Here is a 25,669-nt window from a genome sequence, read left to right as displayed (position 1 = left end):
AGGGTACTCAACCCCATTTGATACATCTACAACACAACCCCTGTATCTAAGGGTCAGGGAACATGGCTAAAGAGACGACAGAAAAGACTGTAAAAGCCAAAGGACCTACACATCTGCTGTGAGTTAGTGGATTCAATATACGATAGAAGTTGTGCCCCTTAAATAAGACCCGAACAATGACAACATTAGCTGGTGTACAATGTGGATGAGAAACATTTCACGAAGCTTCACCCTACATGAAAAGCTAAAGGCAATTAGTCTTCTTCAGGGATGAGGCCCCTAGATGGTTAGTCAATTAAAAGTGGTCAGCCCTAATAACATATACTATGAGCAAGACTAACTGGACCCAGCAGTATGATACCAGTGGACTCAGTGGGCACGACAACAGTATATTTTAACAATTATTTGTCATAACAATAATAATTAAGAAAAAAACACAAATTTGAAAAAATCAAGGTAGACATGCGAGGAGATGAAAGGGAGGACAGGGAAGAAGAGAATGATGTATATACAATACTCGTATCTAAAATTCTAAAAAGAACTTTTTAAAAGCCAGTAAGTACTGTTATCCTAGCAAACAGAGAGACACATAGATACAAGCATACAGTTTTTAAAAAATAACCTAAACCTTATTCCAACAATACTTACATGACAATAATATTAGCTGTGCTTGAATGCTCCTTTAATAATTCATTTAACCTGATCTGCCGATATGTCTGCAATGTAAAACAACAGAATCATTCTTAAATATACTATAATTAGAACTTTGAACAGTGTAAAGCAGATTGTAGCTTGGTGTATAGTGTGTACGCCCATGTAGCCATGTGTTAGAGCTTCTGCACTATCAAAGGAGGAGGAGGAGAAAAAGGAAGGAGAAGAAAAGAGAAGGACAAGAGAAGAGGAAGAGAAAGAAAAACGAAAAAGAAAAGGGAGAAGAAACAGCATGGTTTGTAAAACAAGTAGTAAAAACAAAAACAAACTTTCTGTAATAAAATACTATTTAGAAAACTATTTGATGCTGCTTCTCACCATTCATATATAAATGACCTTAACGCAGGTTTAACTTACAAAATTGTTTTTCCCTGTATCAAATCACAGTGCTTGGTATTTATAGCATCAATAATTTTAATTCTTTTAAATCACATGTATGATTTAAAAATGAGACAGAAAATGAGGAATACCTTAGTTTTATAAAGCTCAAGCTCATTATCTGTTATTCGCCAAGGCTCATCTTCTTTCATTTTATCTGCAATCTCCTGTTCTTTATCATCTTCATGAAGTCTGTATGGCTCAATCATGTCATCAAAAGTGACAATACTTTAAAGAATAGAAAGAATACCAACAATCTTATTGTATTGGGGATATCTTAATAGTAAACAATAACTTAGAACAATTTTTATAATTTAGTTAGAAAACAGTACTTTCCAGTCTCTCACACTGAGCAGATTTGGCCCTTGCCTGTGTCAACCCCTCAACCTAAAGAGTGTCACATAACCAAAATGATTCCTGAGTGGTAAGCCAAATACAACTTTGCTCAAACAGCAAATCTTTTCTAACTCTTGGAAAACATAACCCTTATCCCAGCTCTGTACCTTATTCAAGACATTCCTAAAAATAATTATGTTATGCACAATAAAAACACAGACAATACCTGCCTCTCTGTGCCATTTTCAGGAAAACAATCTTAAGACTATAAACTGAGTAAGAGACTCTTGACTACAACTATTATAGGGAAACTCTCAGACTTTCACAAAAATGTATAAAATAGAAGCGATGTGTATGGAAAGTTGGGATAAAATGCTTTTATTGATTGTAGGCAAGAAACATCTGGTATTTAAAACCTATCCAGAATTTCTGTGGGACTAACAATTTTCAGAAAGCATGTAAAGAAGTGCAATCGTCTGAAAACTGAGAATTCCTTAAAGCTTACTACTCCAGGATCACCGTAAGCCAAGTACCATATGGTTTCACATAACTCAGGGCAGAAAAAAGCCCAGGTAATCATTTCATTTTAAATTATCTGTGTCTGCATATGGCAATTGAATTGAAAATTTACATAGAATAATTTATCCAGCAACTTACTTTTCTTTCTTTGGTTTAGTGTTGATATCTCCTAGGACCATGATATCAGAGAAGTCTATTCGGAATTTGCTAAGTAAAGTAGCCATTCTGTAACAAAAAGAATAGCATTCAGTTGTGTAAAGTACCACAATTTCTGTATCCATTTCTCAACTGAGGGACATCTGGGTTGTTTCCAGGTTCTGGCTATTACAAATAAACTGCTACAAACATGGCTGAGCAAATGTCTTTGTTGTGTACTTGAGCATCTTTTGGATATACGCCTAGAAGTGGTATGGCTGGATCTTGAAAAAGCGCTATTCCTAGTTGTCTGAGGAAGCGCCAGATTAATTTCCAAAGTAGTTGTACAAGTTTGCATTCCCACCAGCAATGGAGGAGGGTTTCCCTTTCTCCAGCATGGGTTGTCACTTGAGTTTTTGATCTTAGCCATTCTGATGGGTATCAGGTGAAATCTCAGGGTCGTTTGGATTTGCATCTCTCTGTTGTGGTACTTTTACACAATAGAATACTAGTCAGCAATTAAAAACAAGGAAATCATGAAATTTGCAGGCAAATGGTGGGACCTAGAAAAGATCATCCTGAGTGAGGTATCCCAGAAGCAGAAAGACTCTTATATAGACCTATAAGAGAGGATAAACATACTGAAATCTATACACTTAAAGAAGATAAGCAAGAAGGAGGAACCTGGGTAAGATGATCAATCCTCACTTAGAAAGACAAACGGGATGGACATTGGATGTAGGAGAAAACAAGTAACAGGACAGGAGCCTACCAGAGAGGGCCTCTGAAACACTCTCCCTAGCAGTGTATCAAAACAGATACTAAGACTCATAACCAAACTTTTGGCATAGTGCAGGGAATTATATGAAAGAAGGGGGAGTTAATATGACCTGGAGAGGACAGAAGCTCCACAAGGACCAAATATATATGGGTAGAGGGGTCTTTTATGAGATTGTTTCTCCAGCCAAGGACCATGTATGGATATAACCTAGAACCTGTGCTCAGATGTAGCCCATGGTAGCTCAGTATCCAAGTGGGTACCCTAGTAAGGGGAACAGGGACTATTTCTGACATGAACTCAATGGTGGGCTCTTTGACCTCCCTTCCTCCTCCCTTGCCCTGAGGGAGGAGCAGCCCTGTTAGGCCACAGAGGAGGACATTGCAGCCAGTCCTGAAGATATCTGATAAACCAGGGTCAGATGAAAGGGGAGGAGGTCCTCCCCTATCAGTGGACTTGGAAAGGGGGAGGGAGGAGATGAAGGAAGGAGGGTGGGATTGGGAGGGAATGAGGAAGGGGGATACAGCTGGGATACAAAGTGAATAAACTGTAACTAATATTAAAAAAATTTAAAAAAAAAAAAGAAAAAAAAGAATAACATTCAGGGGTGTAAAGGATTTAACAGGTATTTTCACTGTCTACATACGTGATAAAATGACATAAAAGGAAAGTGTATCAGCTGCTGTACAAATTTCCTGAATTAGCTCATACAAATACTGGAGGTAACAACAGAACGCTGAAACATCCAAGAAAAGCAGTCAACAAAACAAGACCTTATGTTTAATGAAAAAACTTTAAAAAGTAAGACATGAGAAACATTTCTTACATAATTTAGTGTTGAAATGAAAAATACCTAACTAAATTCTAGTATCTCTTAACTACAACCCACTAAGCATTATAGAGCCCATACAATTAAAATTAAAAAAAAACATGAATAGTCTCAAATATTAACTAAGAGGAAAGGGGGTAATACAGTAGAGTCCAGTTCTAGAATGCATCACTTTGTTACATAACAGCTTTTTCCAAGTTTGATACGCTTTATCCTGGAGGGAAGCTCTTAAAGCAGGAAGGTAACTCAAAAAGCTTCCGGAAGTTTCTTAAACTCACAGGACTCCTCCCTCCCAGAGTAAGCAATAAAGCTGCTGAAAGTCACTCTGAGACAAGCCAAGCTATAGAGAAGATTCTGAGACCAGTGGACCAGGTGCCTGGAAGCAGAAACCAGCCAAGCTGCCAGCAAGAAGTTTAGACCAGAGTTCCTTAGAAATGGCGCAATTAAAGAGGATGAGGTTCTATTTAATGAGACTTTTGCAGTAGGGTTAATACTTCAGGGCCTATGTGGTTTTTATTTTATCAAATCTCTATCATGATAGGGTTATTTGAGTAATACTCTCCAACTTAAAACAAACTTACGCTCTCCGATCATGATCTATTCTGTTTATTTTTCCTCCAATGAATACTCGAATCTTACAATCTTTCCACTTTTTCTTGGTAGTCAGAAGATAGGGTATCAACAAAGTCAAACCTGAATTATAAAAATACAGTAAGTCCTTTTTAAACTACTAATACTGCAAACAAAAATTATTTTCAACTTGTTCTCAAAACCCATTTACTATAACTCAATGTAAAGCAACGGCTTACCTCCATCATCAAAAAGCCACCAGACATCTATAGTATTCTTCCCTTGTTTTTTCTGAAACTGTGTGCTAGCTTCAAGAAGCTTTTGGTCAGCTACATTTAAAGGTGCAACAGGACCTTTGGATTCTGAAGGATTAGGCAAAAAAATTATGACATAGGGAAATGTTAAATCTCTTTTCACTGTATTCCTAGAATTTCCTAGCATTTGTAAATTCAGATATGTTTATATGCAGACAGCTGTATATGGCTTCCATCATAAGCCTGAAGTAGCTTATAACAAATAATGGGTACAAAAAAGGACCTTTTGTTTAAATAGGTAAACTCATCCAAATTATCCTAATGTCCAGTGTTCTGAAGTGTTCTGTGAATGTGCAGGTATCCTAAATACCAAACAAGTATTGACAGAGTTTAATTTTTTTTTTTGAAAAGCTATTTTAGGCTAACAAATCAAGCTTTACATTTGTTTCTTGAGATTTCTTGTATTATCTGGTATCTCAATGAGCTGAAAGGTATTAAATAACAAGCTGTATTTGCAAGATGACTGGAGAAACGCCAATCACTCTTAAAATTATCAGGGAAGTTTGTTCATCTACTGTCTTTCCTCTCAACAGGGGATACCCCATTTTTAAAAGCCATATAACCACATCTTTCTGTGAATCACGGAAAGATGGTGGGAACTCCTTGGAAAAATACAAATTTGCTGCATGACTGAAAGGAGTTCCCATTTACACTTCTAGGAACTGAAAGGGAAATCAGCATTGACTCCGTGGGCAAGCAAATGACTATTATGAAACTCCATTGCCACAACCTTGAGAACAGAAATTCACAGAAGGCACTCTGGTCATTTGTCCAGAAGGTCCATCACTCACTTTTCATGCTGCCATGATGTAAGCAAACATGACAAATGATTTTGCATGATGAAATAATATGGCTACCAAACCACACTGCTCCGTAACTCTCACCTCTATCTCCTTCTCATAAAATTCATGTACGCTGACATGACTGTGTATCTCCCAAACGCAGCATGACTGTGAGAAATATTGCAATTTTTGAAATGAAAAATATATTAGTATCAAAATCGAGAATTTGGCTAGGTACAACTGATGGTAAAGAATGTAAGTGACACTGCAAATAAACCTACTCCAGTGTCCCTTCTTGTCATCTAAACCATGCAGTTTAAATTAAGGAAAAAAAAACAAAAAAGCAAAAAAAACCCTGCCTTTCCAGGTTTGAGTATTTCAGAAACACTATGATGGTTCAAAAGACTCTGAAATCACAGCTTGTCCCAGTGAGATTTAATGCTTTAGTTTAAATAATAATAATTTTTCTAATCTGCATTTAATAGATAACTGTAATATCACCTCACCATGGAAATTAAAACTAAATTAAAATAAAAGGAAAATAATAGGGTTGGAATTAAAGAGTTAACAGTATGAAAAGGGGAATTAAAATAAAATGATGAAAAATGCCTGCCTTTTTTCAACAGTGGCTGAGTTGGAGTCTTGCCATCCTCTTCCTCATCTAGATTATGTTTAAAAAACACAAAATATGAAGTTAATTGTCTTTATAATCATAAAATATGGAAATGTAATTAGAGTACATTATAAACAAGACAATGTGAAGCAACAGCCCATGAGAAATAACTAAGACTGAAAATTAATATCTTCTATACTGAGTGTTCAATATTTTAAAAACATATTTTCTACAAAGACCATACCGAGTGAATGATTAACACCCACCCTGAAATTTTATTTCCGTAAAATTATTCAAAAAGAGCCAGCAGATTGTGTAAACTTTAATCTTTCAAACTTGAATTTGGTTAATAATGTCAAACTACAGCATGTAGAGTGGAAGCATGACTTTGAGCAATTATCTTCGCAGGTAATACATAGCCTTTAAGCATGTCACTACATCACTACACAAAAGACTAAACGCACCTAGTATTAGTACAAGTCAATCAGCACTTGCAATAGTAAGGAATTTAATCAAAGACAGATGTCTTGTTTTATATAGAGGAGTCATTTATATTTACCAGCTTATATTTAAATATTCACCAATTTGTTTTCTGTGTAAACACTTTTCCTAACTCTTTTATCCCCCTGAATGTAAATTTATTTGTTTAAGGCAAACAAACTTGAGAGTTAGAAATGAACTTTCTGCAGTGGGATCCCGAAAGACTCCCCGGCTTCAGATAATCTCATTAGGACTGTCTTGTACGAGCCAGAGCTGGCTAGTAAATGCCTTGCTTTCTTACTGGCAAAAATGTACATAACTCTTAAGGCTGAGAAATTATAGGCATAGATTAACTGAGCTTAGGGATGGCACAAACCAAGCACTTATAGGGTATTCCTCTTTTTTTTTTTTTTTTTTTTTTGCCTTTGTAGGCAAGACAGATAAAACCAAATAATGTGACTATATAACTATATTATAATGTTACTAATCCTGAAGAATTTTTACATATTATCCATTTCTCTTGTATTATCTATGCTGATTTTGAGAATTTTCAAAATAGAAAACAGAAAATCAAGTTACATAACTGTTACTTTTTATGTTTGTTATTTAGAAAAACACCTACGTTTCAAATATTTCTGTTATAAAGTAATACTTAATATCTGCTTTTGAAAATATAGTGATAGGCAGTTTATAGAAAAGGAATTTAAATGTCAAAGACACCGTGACATTTAAAATTACTATATTACTTATGTAGATGCATGAAAGGCAGAGAACATCTTGTAGGAGTCTGTTATCTCCTCTACTCTGAGGACCAAATTCAAGTCATGAGACTTAGTTAATGCATTTTTCCCACTGGGTCTTCTTACCCACCCCCGAAATGACTCTTTAAGTTGGGCTAAGTGCATATAAATGTTTACAACAGAGGAGATGTGTACTAACCTAGCTTCCTATCCTTTAATAAGTTAATGTATATGCTAACATCCACCTGGATGTGAGCACAGAGTAGCTCCTAGGAAATGATCAATGTGACTGAGTGCACTGAGTTCCCATAGACTAGAAGAATCAGTTTCAGGCAAGAAAATGGAAGAAGGTAAAAGAATATACATATAAATTAAAATAAATGCAAAAAAAATGAACAGAAAAAGCTAGTGTACAGACAACACAGAAAATAATAACAAAGCCACCAAGGATTGAGGGAATGTGTGCAAGCTACACTTTCTACCACTATACTAGGCACGTTACACAGGAAGAAAAAGAATAAAAAGCAACATTAACGCTTTCAAATAATCTAAAAGATAAATTGCACAGAGACATGGTGTGTCCAAGGCTAACAATTCCATGAAAAGAATGGTAGTCATCTTAGAGAAATCAAAAGTACACTATGGCTTGATGATTTACAGTGCAGATTTCTTTCTTGTTGCGTATCAGTTGGAACAGGACAGATGGAGATACGAGTCTGAACAGAGGTTGGAGAGTGAGGGTGGGAGAGTAAGATTTGGAAGTCATCCCTCTTCCTTCTTACATGACACAGAAGTTTGTGGATAAAATTATCTGTAAGCCTCATGAAAAAGTACATGTTCTTCCCAAGTTCAAACAAAAATATTTAATGCAAACAACTTAAGACCATGTTAGTAACTAACTGGCATGACCTCTGTTTTACTTGTTTAAGGCAAGCAAATACCTTAAAATTGTTCCTTATTTTGTGGTCAGTTTTGAGCTACAATTTTTAACCTGACCAACTATAAATGAACAACGTTTAGATTGAGAAAAGGAAGTCTGTAACATATATTATATACAAAGGCCAATCCCCTCCAAATTAAAATATAACTGTTAATAAAATCTTGTATGAATGAAAATTACCTTTATGTGAAATAGATTTTTCACCAGATGATTTGTAAGTATCTTGATCTGACTTTTTACTGTAGTCCACATTTACTACCACATCCTTGGTGCCAGGTGATTTTTCTTGTGAAGACAATAGTTCTTCTGTAGATATGAAATTATTTAAAACAGTATCAAAAATAGTATTTTAACTATTCAAAGTATTATGGTTTAATAATTAAAAGCTAATCAGTATTCCTTGTGATAACTGATTTCTTTAGAAACACCCAGAATGCTTAAAATGACTATATATGTCAACCACAAATGGCTAAGTTAGGTTCTGGAGAGTAAGTAATGAATGAGAAATTCACACAAAAATAGAACACAGCAGGCAAAAAGGCTGTCAAAAAGGTCCACTCTCAAAGGTAGTTATAGGTGACAAATGTTCACATGTACACAGAGGAAAATTATCCTAGAAAATTATTCAGGAACTACAAAGTCAATGTCAGAGGTACAGCCTTTTCCTAATAAGTCCACTGAACATACCAATTCTTCTTAAAGCATTTTCAGATTTTGGCAAATAATTAGTAAATATTTAACTTTTAACTGTAAAACATGTATAAAAAAATACAACACAAAATTTATAATTTGTCCATAATCCCCATCACTGATTTGTGTGAATGGAGAGAAACAAGAGAAGATATGGGAGCCAGGATCCAGCACTGAACTCAGGGTTAAAAGGATTTACTTCTTTAATGTTCATAACAACACAATGAGGGATGCCACTAGGCACTGACAGACAAGTTTCAAGACTTGTCCAGGCTATAAAATTCTGGGAAAAGGCTGGAGGTTTTAGAAAAATCTACCTGGGTCCAACACCAGACCTTACTGATGGAACAAAAGATCATGCAGGGAAAGGACCTAGATGCCCTGCTCGGATGTAGCCCATGGGCAGCTCAGTCTCCATGTGGGACCCCTGGAAAAGGAAGCAGGGGCTGTCTCTGACATGAACTCAGTTGCCTGCTCTTTGATCACTTCTCCATGGTGGGGTCGCCTTCCCAGTCCACAGAGGAAGAGGATCCAGGCAGTCCTGATGAGACCTGATAGGCTAGGGTCAGATGGCAGAGGAGGAGGACTCCCCTTTCAGTGGACTGAGAAGAGGGATAGGGGGAAGAGTATTGGAGGGTTGGATCAGGAGGAGATGAGGGAGGGGGCTACAATCAGGATATAAAGTGAATAAATTATAATAAAATAAAAAAGAAACTGCAGGAAAGCCTCAGAGCACAAGGAATATTTGAGTAACTTCTGTATTCAATAAAAGGCAGCTACTTCTCTATTTGCATCAATCTGGGAGGAACCCCTTGTTCTATGAGGAAAGGGACATTGAGGGGAAAAGGAGAGAAGGCCCACATTTCACTGGCCACACAGCTACAGTCCTGGGCTAACAGCAGTAACCTTGTCCCTCTGCCAAAACCTTTTTCCCTCTAGAAGGTACATACAATGAGGCTGTGCTGCCTGTTCTGAAAAGTATTTTTATTATTGTTGGTAATCCAAAACTAAGAAGGTAATAAAGGCAGGATGAACAAACAACAACAAAAAAGCACTTCATAATGATCATAAATATATAAGATACTTTTTAAATATTTCAGTCACACCCAAGCCCCAGTAAATGAGAGAACTGAATTCTTCTTCTGAGTGAAAGGGAGTATAGCTGCTAATTATGCAGCATCAATGGGTATGAGTCAGCTTCTCTAAATTTAGTCACTGTTATGAGACTTCAAATGAGGTTTTGCCAGGTTTATTCCAGAAAAAGAAAACAGATTTACAACAAATCAACCTTTTTTACTCAGAGACCTCAAAGTATTTCTTCAAAGTTGCAGACTATTCCTTAAGCAGAGTATGAAATTAAGAAGTTTAAGTCCATGAACAGATTACAAAATTTAGATATGCTTCTTGTCTATGTAAACTCAGCTAATCTGATTATTTCATTAATTAACTGATAAGGGAAAATAGTAGCTATTCTATAGTATAATAGTATTCTATAGTATAATACTATAAAATAGTATTAATATTTTAAAATCAGCAAAAGAAAATCTTTGAAGGATATGGAAATTTCCATTTTTATAAAATTGGTAAGAAAATCGTATTTTAATTTAGGTCTTAACCTTAATTTTTAAACTAATTTAAAGATTATGCACTGTACTATTTAATACCTTTACAGCCTAAGTAGTGATTAAATATTTTGGTAATGATATAAATATTTTTCATCCTAATTTTTAAACAAATTTGGTCAATTTAAATCATAACTAATGTCTGCCACTCTTTAGGCTATGAAAAATTTACTCTCTCTGTTAATAATAATTAGCGGTCATATACGCTGGTACAAAGAAAAGACAGATATTGGTGGCTTCCAAGCACATCTGATCTTAAGACGGTAAGAGTACATGACGTGAAGATGGTAATCATGAAAGTCAGTAAAGAATGTGTAACAATTAGACACAATTAGCATTTCTAACAAAGTAATTCATACTTTTAAAAATAAAACCTGATGTTGAAGAGTACTTACCTTGTCCTTGAAGGTGTGATATATCCAGTCCTTCCTTTAGGCGGATAACCACAACTCCATATTGTATGTCGAAAGCATCACTATAATGGAGAAAGGAAGAATCACAGAAATTGTTTATGTTTTATATAAAATGAAGGGATCACATATTTCTAAAATGACTTTCAGCTCTAAATGTCTGTTTTCTTTAATATGTACTGAAAATCGGTCAGTGAGAGATGAATCACGTTCATTCCTAATCCCACACCTTTCCTCTGAGGCAACCTTGAAAACTATTAAGTCTACATTACAGTAATGCCACATGATGCTGTGGTCAGGCACACATGCATACATGGCTTAGCATGCCGTGCAGCCTAGGTGTGGTCTAGTTTTCTGTACCGACCCTCAACAAAACCACCTTCTACTTCCCTAGATGCACATCCACCACTAAGTACCACAACTGACTCCTGTAGCAGCTTTTTAGAGCCGGAGGCTGGTTGGTTGGTTTGGGTATTTTGTTTTATTTTTCATTACATATTGAAATGTCTGTGTGTAGGCGTGTGCACTTGAGTGTCTATGGCCACAGAGGCCCAGAAGGATCGGATCTTCCTAGAGTACAGGCAATTATAAGTGGGTGCTGGGAACCCAAAGTGGGTCCTCTGGAAAAACTCATCTAGCCCCTCTAACAGTATTTTTATATTGCAAGGAAATATGACAGAAAACAACTGTTAGAGTAATCCTACTACATTCACACTCGTACTCCCTTTGAAGATGGGCATATGAAGATGAAGAAACAGGTTCTATGGAGGTCAGGCCTCAGTGTTGATGATACTCTAAAGAATAGAATCTGAGCCAGGTGGTGGTAGTGTACACCTTTAATCCCCCAGTGTACTTGGGAGATAGAAGCAGGTGTTTCTCTGTGATTTCAAGGCCAGCCTGGTCTGCAGAGCAAGCTCTAGGACAGCCATGGCTGTTATACAGAGAAACCCTGTCTCTGTGTGTGTTTGGGGGGGGGGGGGGGGAGGGGACAACAAACAAAAAATAAAACAAGAATCTCTGAGTGTGTGGATAAATGTGTGCTTGGAGAACCCAGAAGTCCACATCAAGTGTCTTCATCAATCCCTCCAATCGTTTGACTGAGGGTCTTCCAATGAACCTGGAGCTTGTCAATTCAGCTGGAGCAACTGGCCCGCACACCCCAGGAATCCTCTAGTCTCCATGTCTCCAAAAACGATTAAAGGCTGCTGCTGTGCACAGGTCTCTCACATGAACGCTGGCAATCAAACCCAGGTCCTTGTGCTTTCATACATAGCCAAGCACTTTACCGCCTGCGCCATCTCCCAAACCTAACGGATGGTATTTCTAAAATATATTTTACTTTTTCTTTCTTTTAATTTTAATTTTTTTCTTCACAATTTATTCATTATATATCTGGACTGGCGCCCCCTCCCTTAAGTCCCCCAGTCCCACCTTACCCCCCTCCACCCCTCATCCCCGTCCCCTAATCCACTGAAAGGGGGAGTTCTCCACTATTGCCACCTGCCCATAGTTTGTTAAGTCTCATCAGGACTGCCTGGATCCTCTTCCTCCATGGCCTGGCACACTTACATCAACAGGGGTGAGCAATATGTTTTCCATTTTCAAAGTTAGTTTAGAAACGCAATTGTCTGTCTTGAACCTGTGCAGGTTCTAAGTGAGCTGTCGGTCTCTGTGTCAGTCCTGCTGTGTCTAGAAACATGCTGTTTTCTTGGAGTCACCCATGACCTCCACTTCCATGCAGACTCCTAAGCCTTGAAGGAAGGGCGTGGATAAAGACTTCCCGCTTAGCACCTAGTGTGCCAAAGTCTCAGTCTCAGCATGCTGTCCGGCTGCGAGCCTCTGTGTTAATCACCAAACACTGCAAGAACCTTCTCTAATGGGGCTGTGCTCTGCTACAGCAAGATGTTATTTTATTTATTTACTTTATTTATTTATTTATTACTTTATTTACTTTATTTTATTTAGTTACTTTATTACCATGTTTCTTTAGCAGAGCAAGAGTATGTTTTCCCCTAGTGTCCATGACCTATCTAGTCTCAGACTTTACCATACTCCATGACAGGCCTTACAACCAGGATTGACTAGCCAACACGGAATGGATTCCATGTTGTTGTTGTTTTTTGTGCACTTTTTGTCTGAATGGGTTTTTGTTTTTGCTTTGTTTGGTTGTTCCTTTTCTTTTTTGAGAGAGGGGGAATGTCTTAGTTAAGGTTACTACTTTGTGATGAAACACTATATAACCAAGGCAACTAGGGGAGGATAGCGTTTGTTTTAGCTTACTCTTCCAGGTGACAGTCTCTCAGTGAAGAAAGCCGAGCCAGTAACTCAAACAGGACATGAACATGGAGGCAGGCACTGATGCAGAGGCTATGGAGGGGTGCTGCTCACCCCTTGCTCCTCATGGCTTTCTCATAGAACCCAGCACCACCAGCCCAGAGACGGCACCACCCACAAGGCACTGGGCCCCCCCTATGGATCACTAACTAAGAAAACGCCCTCGTCTTGGGTACAGCCTGATTTTATGGAGGCAGTGTGAGACTGGACTAGTGATTGAGATTAAGAGCAGCCTAGGCAGCTTTTGAAAGGTCCTTTCTCAAATAAAAACTTCTAAAAGGACTGGGTGTGGCAGTAACCATGCTTTGTAACTCCAGCGTTTGGGTGGCAAGGACAGAGAGATCACAGCCTCAGACACAGTGAGCTTGAAAACAGCCTACATGGATTTTTTAGGGATGAGGATACAGCCCTCTTCAGCTCAGTGGTATAGTAGATACAAAGGCATGTGTAAAGCCCCTAGGTTCAACCTCTAGTACCACACACAAAACACAAAATAACAACAAGAGTCTATAAGATGGCTTGCACAGTACACACAGGCACTTGCTGCCAAACCCACTGACCCTAGTTTAATCCCTGGGATTCACATAGTAAAAGAAGAGAACTGATTCCTGCAAGTTGCCCTCAGACCTCCAACACTTTCACAAGACATGCCCATGTACACACATAAATAAATAAATAAATAAATAAATAAATAAATAAATAAATAAATAAATAACATTAACAACAAAACCATTAACAGCAATGGCTTAGGATACTAGAGAACATTTTTACTATGTGTCTGTAAAGTGGTTAATGACGCACAACATCCAGAACACTGTTAACTTCTAGAACATTCAGATAGACCCCTTCCAGGGCTATTATGATCAACTACATCTACTACTAATGTAGTTGGTGTATAAAAACCATTTTTCAAAATGCCATTTCTCTATGTTCTAGAATAATTAGTCCACCTCACTGCTCTTGAGCCCGCCACAGCTCATACGCTTTGACAGCTTGTGATTTAATCTTTATTTCCACAGTCTTTCTTTTGTGCGTCACCATATATGCAAAGTACAGAGTGCAGAACCAGCTACAGTGAGAGTGTCCTCACCAAGGATCAGCAGGCACAAGCTTCAGACTTTACCCTTCCTAGAATCAACTAACAATTAAAGGGTTCTTATTTGTCACCTACTGCATGACTGATCAGCGCAAGACTTTCTCAAAGAGCAACAATGACCTCTGATCACTTCTTCAAAGACTTTAAAATAAGTGATGAAAAAAAATCTACAGACATGGCAAGACTTCCAGTAAAGAAGCTACCTCCTCTTGTGAGTTACAAGTAAGTTCACAGAAAAACTGGCATCTCAATTTTACTAGAACTACCTTGCCAAAGACAAGATTTTTCTCCCTGATATTTTAAAGACAAATAACAATATATTATGATAATAGAATAGTGAGACTTCTCAGTGTACATTAGATTTGTTGATCAAATCCTAGAATACTAGGAAAAGAAAGTACTTTCAAGTTTCAAGTATATCTGGCAAAAACAGAATTTTTATTAAATAGTTCCGTTCTACAAAGCATTGGTAAGATTAAATATATACACAAAAGTCTATGAGCCAGAAGGGCAAAGTGACCAAAGAGTAAAGAGAACCACTAGACAAGCTGTGAGAAGGACGTCAAAGTGACGAGAAACAACGCTAGGCTGCATGACAGACAACACAGGAAACAGGAGCCATGAGCTCAACTTCAAGTAGAAAAGGCGAACAAGTATGTGTAACTGTAAGCAAGAAGAATAACTCCAGGAACACACCAGACCAGCAAAGAGCTACTCTGAGGGGAAACAGTCAAATCTCTGCAGCTGCTCACTCAGCACTCAGCGTACGACGTAACACACACTTTGCAGCGCGACACTGACATGACTGCTCAGCGACAGCTACAGCACAGGGAGAAGTGGCCCTTCTTACCCAGGGAGCAGGCTCTATACACACCACTCTTGGGTAGTTTACACGTAATATCTCTATGAAAGATTATTCACATATTAAGAAAAATGAAATTATGAAATTCACAAATAAATTGATGGCGCTGGAAATACTCACCCTGAATAAGGTAACCCAAATCCAGAAAGACAAACATTGTATGTTTTCTCTCATTTCTGGATGTTACCTGAATATTCAGATATGTGTCCATTTGTAATACCCAGAGAAGTCAGGAATTGATAAAGGGGGCACTGGGGAGGAGCGGTCGTCAAGAGTGGGAAAAAGAAGCATAGAAGTACAAAGCATTAAGGTAACAATGGAATTAGATGGGTTAAACTGGGGTGGAAGATGGGAGGCATGGTAAGGAGAAATATGGGGATGGGTAACTAATATTAAAGGAGATTTAAAAACATTTGGAAAGCTACTATTGTAGAAGCATAATAAAATATATAAGTATACATATATAAAGGGATATAATGGTTACTGTACAACGGGGGGACAATATCCCAACTAGATACCCCATTCAACAAATAATCCCAGTACCAAAGCAAGTTACCATTTTTTGAGCTGTTGGCCCACGGGGTCACAAAGACCTCCAAGTATTACAGGTTAACCTTCAGAACTTGACGCTAAAACCTATTGCTGAAGACACCACATACTTGAATCACAGATCATGCAGACATCAAACTGGTATTCACCTGCAAGCTCTTCATCCTTACTAGCCGGTATTCATGGTGTTGGAGGAGCTATGCACACTGATAAAGGAGAAAAGTAAGCCTCAGTCTCACCCAGCCATGAAATCTTGTAAGCTACAACAGTGACTGGACTGACAAGGTATGGCCGCTTGTGCAAGAGTGGCACAAATGTTACAGGAGTAACCAAACACTTTCTGACTGGATTTAAGGTCTTGCCTATGAGAAAGAAACCATACCTGGCACTATTAAGAGGACAACCTATGGCTTGATAGATCATAGGCCCTAGGTGAGAATCCAATACTAGTCAGTTAAATGGACAGATACTGAGTATTAAAATTCCCTTTAGGACTGGCTTAGAGGTTAAGAACACTGACTGCTCTTCCAGAGGACCTGGGTTTAATTCCCAATATCCACATGGCAGCTTGAAACTGTCCATAACTCCAAGATCTGACACTGTCACACAGATATACATGCGCGCAAAACACCAATGCTATAAAAATGAACATAAATAAAACTACCTCTCTTATTGCTGGACCCACAGACTAGAGCATCTTTTATCCAGCAACAGAAGCCTCTCCTTGCAGTAGATGGTAATTAACAAAGAGCCTAAACTCATGACTGTGCAGAGAACAGAAGACTCGAGTACTTAGCCCTAAGTAGGACAATCACATCACACCCTTCACCTCAAGGTTCAATCTTTGCCAAAGAGAGGGAGAAAGACTCCAAGAGCTAAAGGTGGTAGATAATTTCAAGGTCACAGTTTCTCCAGACACAAAAGAGCAGGTGCATATATGAACTCACAGTGATTGGGACAACACACATAAGCTCCAGCCAGACAAAATCCCAAGACAGAGGGTGGATGGTAGACTTGTGATCCTATCGTTAGCTGAGAAACTACTGGCATTTGGTAGTGGCTGGGAAAGCAAGTCAGTATTTTTTAATGTGACCCCTGGTAGGCTGACCACACATGAGCTGGGAAACAAAATTGGAAGGCGGGGGGAGGGGACGGGGGAGGAAAGGAAGTCATCTCTAAGTTGGGTAGGAAAGGATTGTAAAAAGGAAAGAGTCGAGGGGGTGAATATGCTCCAGATACATTGAAATTGCCAAAGAGCTAATAATAATATAATGAAAGAGAAAGGTTAACAAACTATTTTTATACACATAAGCTATTTTCTAGATGTACTTGCATCTGAAATTTACATAATTATTTGTACATATTTTTTGATGTTTTGTGTAAAAAAAAAAGAATGAGATCAGTATTTTGCTAATAGTTCATTATTTTAAAACCCATGGGTTCTTTCTTTTTTCTCTACCTGTTAAGAAAGGACTACCTACCCCTAATTGTCTGAGAAAGCACCAGGTTGATTTCCAAAGTGGTTGTACAAGTTTAAATTCCCACCAGCAATGGAGGAGGGTTCCCCTTTTACCACATCCTCTCCAGCATGTGTTGTCACTTGAGTTTTCGATCTTTCACTTTCTCAAACAATTACAAATATTGCCTCCTCAAGATCCAGCTATACCACTCCTAGGCATATATCCAAAATATGCTCAAGTCTACAACAAGGACATTTGCTCAACCATGTTCATAGGAGCTTTATTCATAATAGCCAGAATCTAGAAACAACCCAGATGTCCCTCAACTGAGGAATGGATACAGAAATTATGGTACATTTACAAAATGTAGTACTACTCAGCAATTAAAAACAAGGAAATCATAAAATTTGCAGGGAAATGGTGGGAACTAGAAAAGATCATCCTGAGTGAGGTATCCAGAAGAAAGGCAAGTATGATATATACTCACTTATAAGTGGACATTAGACATATAATATAGGATAAACATACTAAATTCTGTACACCTAAAGAAGCTAAGCAAGAAGGAGGACCCCTGGGTAAGATGATCGATCCTCACTCAGAAAGGTAAAGGGGAGAGTCATTAGAAGAGGGAAAAAACAGGGAACAGGACCAGAACCTACCACCACAGCGGACCTCTGAAAGACTACCCAGCAGAGTATCAAAGCAGATACTGAGACTCATAGCCAAACTTTGGACAGAATGCAGGGAATCTTAGGAAAGAAGGGGGAGATAGAAAGACCTGGAAGGGACTGGAGCTCCACAAGGAGAGCAACAGAACCAAAAAATCTGGGCACAGAGGTCTTTTCTGAGACTGATACTCCAACCAAGGACCATACATGGAGATAACCTAGAACCCCTGCACAGATGTAGCCCAAGGCAGTTCAGTCTCCACGTAGGTTCCCTAGGGAGTAGAGGGAACAGGGACTGTGTCTGACATGAACTCAGTGGCTGGCACTTTGATTACCTCCCCCTGATGGTGGAGCAGCCTTACCAGGCCACAGAGGAAGACAATGCAGATAGTCCTGATGAGACCTGATAGGCTAGGGTCAGAGGGAAGGGGAGGAGGACCTCCTCTATCAATGGACTTGGGGAGGGGCATGGGAGGAGAAGAGGGAGGGAGAGGTGGATGTGGGAGGAGATGAGGACAAAAAGTAAATAAACTGTAATTTATAAAAAAATAAATTAATTAAGAAAAGAAAGGACTATACAAAAAACAATGTCAAAAATTAGTGAATGCCTTTAAAATGAGCAGTTTTCTGCCAAGTACTTAGCAATTTAGGATATACTTACTGAAGTAAGTTTATATAAATATCCACATCCCTCATATCTGCTTGTAACCAGTCTTTCTTAAATCCAAGGACAAGTGTGTTTGGTTTCATACGACCAAGTCCAGCAGCCTAAAATATAGAAATACAACTTCAAATACAGATTAGTTGACAAAATCATTTTAACAGATAAATTATTTTCATATTGACAGTTTTTCTATAAATTATATATGTGAAATTAATACCATATCACTCATACTAAACACAATAAAAATAATGTTACAATGAGACACTTGAAAAACTTCTAAATTCATTTTTGTATCGGGATGACATAAAAACTTATACTTTTACTAACCAAAATAAAACATTTAATTTTTTCCACCTCCATGATATATTTTAATAATAGCCACTAATGACTAGATGTAATTCCACTGTTTGGAGTTCTGAATTCCACCAACAGGAAACTGTAACTTCTTTAAATCATGCAAATGTTCTTTCTGAAAGCTGTTTGGTTTCCTCCCACAGTAGTTCAGCATTTTGCAATTTCACCAAAAGCTGCCTGTAATCCCAACACTCAGGAGGAAGTGACGGGATTTCCGTCTATGAGGCTGAAGCCAGACTGTCTATGTGTAGTGAGTGTAAAGGGCTACACAGTATCAGAAACAGAGAGAAAGATCCTGTCTTTAAAAGCCACATAACACAGACACAATTAAAGAGCTGTAATTCAAATGATTAACAATTCAGTATCCAAGTGTGTATCCTAGTAAGGGGAACAGGGACTATTTCTGACATGAACTCAATGGCTGGCTCTTTGACATCCCCACCACCCCGAGGGAGGAACAGCCTTGGTAGGCCACAGAGGAGGAATCTGCAGCCAGTCCTGGAGATATCTGATAAGCTAGGGTCAGATGGAAAGGGAGGAGGACATCCCCTATCAGTGGACTTGGAAAGGGGCAGGGAGGAGATGAGGGAGGGAGGATGGGATTGGGAGGGAATGAGGGAGCGGGATACAGCTGGGATACAAAGTTAATAAACTGTAACTAATATTAAAAAATAAAAATTTAATAAAACAAAAACAAAAACAATTATCCATCAGCCCCCAAAATATCCTTTAGAAGTGTTTTTGTTGTCTAATTACAAGTAAGAAATTATATCCTGCAGTAATACTTAGGTTTGGGAAGGTTTTTAAAATTGGGGTAAGGGCTAAGGATAGAGTTTGGTCAGAAAATGCTTGTAGTCAAGCATGATGACCTTTAGTTCAACCCTAGAACAAATGTGAAGACAGTGATGGGAGGTAGAGACAGTCATTTCTCTGGGGCTCACAGGCCAGCCAAGCCACACAAATTGACAAGTTTCAGGTAAAGAGTGAAAGAGCATTTCAAAACAACATAACAAGAGCAAGGATTACATCCACAAGAATGGCATCTGAGGTTGATCTCTGGCCTAGACCTACAAGTCCACACATACACTAACAAGCAAACATTTACACACATAAGTGAATTATGATACAAAGTTAACAAGTTTAATATTTTAAGCAGTACATATCATGTCCACCATACTGCCAGGTAACATATCATTATTTCCAAAATGTTTTCATCACTCCATTCAGAAATTCTACAACTGCTCTGTAACTGCTATTCATAGCTGTTCATGTTCTCCCTTTCGCCCCTTTACTTCATGAATGAAATCCCAGAACTCTGGTGTTTAGCTTACTTCAGTTAGCAGGCTGTGCAACTCTATTCCTTTCTGCAGATAACGATACTGCACGTACATATCCACGGCTCATTTTGCTTATCCATTTGTTTGATGATTGCACTTCAACTGTTTCTAATTTGTACCTTTTGGCTACATTGCATGATGGTGCAGTAGCAAGTTACTATATTGAAAAAAAAAAAAAACAACAAACCAAAAACCAAAAACAAAACTCTGCCTCTTCAGTTTAGTAAGGGTAAATGTCAAGGAATGCAGGACGACTGACAGTCACAAGTCTTTTTAAGTTTTCCTTTTGAGGAACAATCAACTTAATTTTTATAGTATCTATAGCATTTTATATTCACAATCAGTAAAACACAGGTTCAACTTTTTCTAAACCCCACTTTATAGCTATCCTAGTATACTGACCTAGTATCTCATTGTGGTTTTGATTTATAATTCCTTTAAAACTAATGCTATTGAACATCTTTTTACATATGTACTGGAGATACATATAACTTTTTTCTTTACCCAACTAGCAATTTTCAAGTTCTGTTATTTTGAGAAAAAATTCTTTCTTTTTTTTTTTTTTCTTTACATATTATAGATATCAAAACCTGTGGTGGTTTGAGTGAAAATAGCCTCCAAAGGTTCATATATAAATGCTTTTTCCTCAGTTGGTGCACTGTCTGGGAAGGATTAGGAGGTATGGCCTTGTTGAGAGGTGTCACAGGGTTTCAAGGTTTCAGAAGCTCATACCAGGCCAGGCAGCTCCCTCTCTGTTTTCTGCTTGTGGGTCAGGATATAAGTTCTCAGCTCCTGCTACATCTCTATGCCTGCTTGCCTGCTGTCATGCTCACTGTCAGATGGTCATGGACTCATCCTCTGAAACCAAACCCACACCAGAAACTGTTTCTTCTGTAAGTTACCTTGGTCATGGTGTCTCATCACAGAAGCTATTGCTAAGTTACGTTGTTATTAACTAGGAAAAAACCCTTTATCAAATTGATAGAAATATTTTCCCAATCAGTAAGTTGTCTTCACTTTCTTTACCATGTCTTCTGCAGAAAATATCTTAAGTCAGAAAATGTCCAATTTATTTCTGTTTTAACCTTCATGCTTTTGATGTCATTACTGAGTCCACTGCCAGATCCAAAGTCATGAAGATTTAACTCTGTTTTCTTTAAGTTTTATGGTTTGAGCTCTCATTTATGTTGGAGACACATTCCAAGTTGATTTTGTCTATGGTCTAAATCATTTTATTTTTGCAAAACATTAAATGAATTCAAATATTTATCAAAGGCCTGGCCATGGGCCACTGTCCTAAGTATTTGGCATGATTAAGAAACAGGAAATAGAGCTACCCTGCAAGCTTACAATCATCTTAAATTTGTTCTCCTGTACAAATATCTCTAAGAGACTAAGATTTTGCATTTAAAAGACCCTTTCCTTAAATGAACAATAAAGAATATTCCACCTTTTTCTAAAAGCAAAACTATCTGCTGGGTAGACTAACCGTGAAGTTGTTTTTGTTTGTTTGTTTGTTTTGTTGTTTTGTGCAAAGTGATGGTGGAGTCGGGGCTGTTGAAGAGAACCAAGCATTACTTTCAAGTATGACAGCTGTTTAACACAACCAAGTCACAAGATAGCCAGTAATTTATTGATGGTACAAAATACTATCAAGGTCATGTTCTTGCAGAACATCAGTCTTATTATTACTGAAATGGCTTCTTTGTTTTGGTACAAGGGATTGAACTCAGGGTTTCACACAAACTAAAAATGTACGCTACCACTGAGCTCTAGTCCCTCAAAGCTTTAATTTACGAAATTAGGAATAAATATCCTGGAAGATACTACTATTACAAGAGAGATATTATTTCCAGTCTCCATGAAGCAGTATGTATTTAAGAAAAGTTTACTGAAACAACTATCTTTTCCAGAACATACTTCACTAGTGTTCAGAAAATCAGTTTTAGAGTCTATCACTGATAGCGGTGCATCACGTCACAACAGTCACCTACATCACGCTTCTAACATACACCCCAGCTCCCCTCAGCCTTTCCCTCCCAGCATTATCTTCATACCTTAGCACTGCATGGGAGGGAAAGAAGGAGGGAGGGCAGGGTTGGAAGGGGACTAGGGAAGGGGCTACAGCTGGGATTCAAAGTGAATAAACTGTAATTTATTATATAGACCTATAAGATAGGATAAATATACTGAAATCTATACACCTAAAAAAGACAAACAAGAAAGAGGACCAGGGGTAAGATGATCAATCCTCACTTAGAAAGACAAATGGGATGGACATAGGAGGTAGGAGAAAACCAGTAACAGGACAGGAGCCTACCACAGAGGGCCCTTGAAAGACTCTCCCTAGCAGTGTATCAAAGCAGACATTAAGACTCATAACCAAACCTTCAGCAGAGTGCAGGGAATCATATGAAAGAAGGGAGAGTTAGTAAGACCTGGAGAGGACAGGGGCTCCACAAGGACCAAATATATCAGGGCACAGGGGTCTTTCATGAGACTCTTTCTCCAACCAAGGACCATGTATGGATATAACCTAGAACCCGTGCTCTAATATAGCCCAAGTGGGTTCTCTAGTAAGGGGAACAGGGACTATTTCTGATATGAACTCAATGGCGAGCTCTTCGACCCCCAACCCCCGGAGGGAGGAGCAGCCCTGCTAGGCTACAGAAGAGGACATTGCAGCCAGTTAGTCCTGAAGAGACCTGATACGCTAGGGTCAGATGGAAGGGGCTCGAGGTCCTCCCCTATCAGAGGACTTGGAAAGGGGCAGGGAGGAGATGAGGGAGGGAGGGTGGGATTGGGAGGGAACGAGGGAGGGGGCTATGGCTGGGATACAAAGTAAATAACCTGTGATTAATATAAAAAATAAAAATAAAAATAAATTAATTAAAAATAAATAATTAATTTTTAAAAATATCAGAAAAACTAAGTATATGGATATATGTTTTGTTTGTTGTTTTGTCTTGGTTTTCGAAACAAGATTTCTCTCTGTAGCCCTGGCTGTCCTGAAACTGTAGACTTTGGCTGGCCTTGAATGCCCAGATCCATCTACCTCTGCTTGGACTTTACCACATACCTGTTTCACTGTGGGAGGGAAACAGAAATCTGTGTTTTAATGAGTTTTCTTTAAGGAAAAAAATTCTTCATAAAAATTATTTTATGTGAAAGTGATTATCAAAATGTTTCTGTAACTTTTACAAAAGCCAGTAGGATTCACTCAGGCACAGCATGACACCTAAAGTCCTAAAATATCACTGACTACAAAAAGGTACACAGCACCAAGCAGTAATCATACAGGCCAGCCAGACAATACAATAGACACGACGCACAGCACGTGCCTTCATGTGCACTTCTCACGTTTACTAGAAGTTCTATTATTTAGCGACACATCAGGTAAAATCTTTGCAATTTTTAAAAATTGCACCTTCATTCTTATCATATTCTTTTTAAGAGTTGCTCTTTTTAGCCCTGAAATCTGCCCACATGGATATGTGCAGTTCTTTTCAACTGTATGCAGTAATTTTATAGAATGACAGCAGTCTACATTTTAATTATCCGATCTTTGTTGAAATTAATTATGATTGTGCTTAGCTATTATGAATGATGCTGCCCAGTGGCAATAGTGAATTCTTCTCTAAGGCCCATGACCTCACTAGCCTGGGTAAGCTGGCTAGTTCCAGTGCCTGGCATATCTCCTCCCTGCTGATGGACTTTATATAGTTAGACAGCTGCTGGTTGCCTCCAACATGTGAGTGCCACTTCCTGCCCACTTGTGTACACCTTGCCACGCTGATGAACTGTTCTGCTTCACCGATGTTGCATTTGTGTTGAACTGTTAAATTGTTTTCCTCCCTTAGCAGGTTACATTGTGTTTTCTGGATTCATGGAAGCTAGACTGCAGGAAAACAGGCTTTCAGGTCAGAACCAGATCAAACCATCCAAGTCCCACACCCTAAACGTATGGTATCATCAGCACTAAACCCTTATCCGCAATCCCTGAGAGAAAATGAAGGGTCCATTGAGATTGTTTGGGGAGTTGCTTAAACAACCCTGACCAAACATTCAAAGATGGTTTCTTGTACCTGGAACTTAAACTTCATAGACTTTTCTTTACATGTGAAGAGGTGTGCATGTAGCCTAGTTTTGTTCTCTAGTCCTTTAAACAATCAGATCTTGTCCAATAGTGATTATTGGCATGGATTACTACAACAGTTTAAAATCTGGCAGGAGTGATTCTGGTCAACATTGGCAGAGAATTGCTTTCATTCCCGTAATCTAGCTTTGGTTTCTTTCCCTCTTTTCCCCCTCTCTCACTGACTGACTTACAGTATCTCAGGCCATACTCTACACTGTTCTTTTACTGGCCATATGTCAGGATTCTTAGGTTCACTTGGTCTGAGGGGTCCTCTTCTTTTCATTTTTATGTTTCCTTTAAAATCTCAGTTTTAAACTTTTAAAAGATTACTGATATTCTTGAGTTTTATTTTCTGGGTTTAACTTAAATTATTCTCTAAGTATTTTATATATTCTCCTAAATTTTAAAATTTGGATTTTATCTTTAGGCCTTTAATCCATCTTAAAAATGATGGATTTGTTTCGATTTAGATCAAGTTGGCCAAAGTCACATGCTCCTCCCCAACCTCTCAAGTGCTGAGACTACAGATGTGTGGTACCACATCTGGCCTTCTTTCTCTTTCTCTTTTGGAAGGCCTGTTCTGATCACCTGTCCCACGCTGGTCTTCAACTAATGGTCATCCTCAGTGTCCCAAGCCCTGAGATTATAAAGGCATAAATCAAACACTGCTTCAAAATGGTTTTTGCAGTCTTTGTAAGGACTTATTTCAATCCTTTTTCATAGATAAGCACTTATTACAGACAACCCTTTTAAAGCCACTTGTATCATACAGTGTATTTTCTGTGTGAGTGGCCACTTTCTGCCATCACTGAATTATGGCAGTTTCCATACAACAGTGTGGTAATTACTTAGCAACCCTATTCACTTCCTGTCCTTCTAAAGACTGTGGATCATTCTGAACAAAGTTCTAAGAAGTGCAACAGGATGGACTCAGTATAGTGCTGGGAGGCTCACCCCACTTTTAATAGACAGTTCCATGGTCAGAGCTGTTTCTACTTTTAATATTTGTTTGGTGGGTTAAGATTGGTTGGCAAATGCTGTCTCAATTTATATCTCCCTATTACCTTCAAGACAGTGAGAGTAGAGTTCAGAAATCATGTAAATAGCTTGGTCCAAAATCCATAATAAGAAAGCAACAGCACTAACATTTAAACCTAGGCCTGAGTCCAAATTTCCTACTGTGATGCCTATAAAATACATAAAGTAGAAAGAGACGTCTAAACTTAGAGCTAGCAAATAAACAGAAATACAAAGGACAAGAATTTTTGAAAAGCCAAATAAAGATAGCTATGACTCAACATTTTAAAAACAACCCTAGTGTAAAGAGGAAGTGAGAAATATCTAACGAAAAGATTAAGAG

At 38.2% G+C, this 25,669-nt stretch overlaps 1 protein-coding gene across 2 annotated transcripts in view; it reads right to left on the bottom strand.

Moving 5' to 3' along the window:
• Slc12a2 (solute carrier family 12 member 2) overlaps positions 1–25,669 on the bottom strand; it is a 78,396-nt gene that overhangs the window by 3,399 nt on the left and 49,328 nt on the right. Inside the window, exons 18-26 of one of the 2 annotated variants that reach the window (XM_055622601.1) lie at positions 18,478–18,584; positions 10,833–10,912; positions 8,306–8,431; positions 5,966–6,013; positions 4,496–4,618; positions 4,268–4,379; positions 2,083–2,169; positions 1,182–1,317; positions 649–716 (exon numbers count right to left, since the gene is read on the bottom strand). In XM_055622601.1, coding sequence (XP_055478576.1) covers positions 649–716; positions 1,182–1,317; positions 2,083–2,169; positions 4,268–4,379; positions 4,496–4,618; positions 5,966–6,013; positions 8,306–8,431; positions 10,833–10,912; positions 18,478–18,584 — 887 coding nt within the window. The remainder of the gene's footprint in view (positions 1–648; positions 717–1,181; positions 1,318–2,082; positions 2,170–4,267; positions 4,380–4,495; positions 4,619–5,965; positions 6,014–8,305; positions 8,432–10,832; positions 10,913–18,477; positions 18,585–25,669) is intronic. The other variant, XM_055622602.1, reaches the window with a different exon arrangement.

The sequence above is a fragment of the Psammomys obesus genome, unplaced genomic scaffold (genome assembly GCF_907164565.1).
Source record: "Psammomys obesus unplaced genomic scaffold, mPsaObe1.curated_primary_1811, whole genome shotgun sequence".
NCBI lineage: Eukaryota > Metazoa > Chordata > Mammalia > Rodentia > Muridae > Psammomys > Psammomys obesus.
Note: the sequence above shows the minus strand (reverse complement) of the source record. Positions and strands in the feature narration are given on the sequence as shown.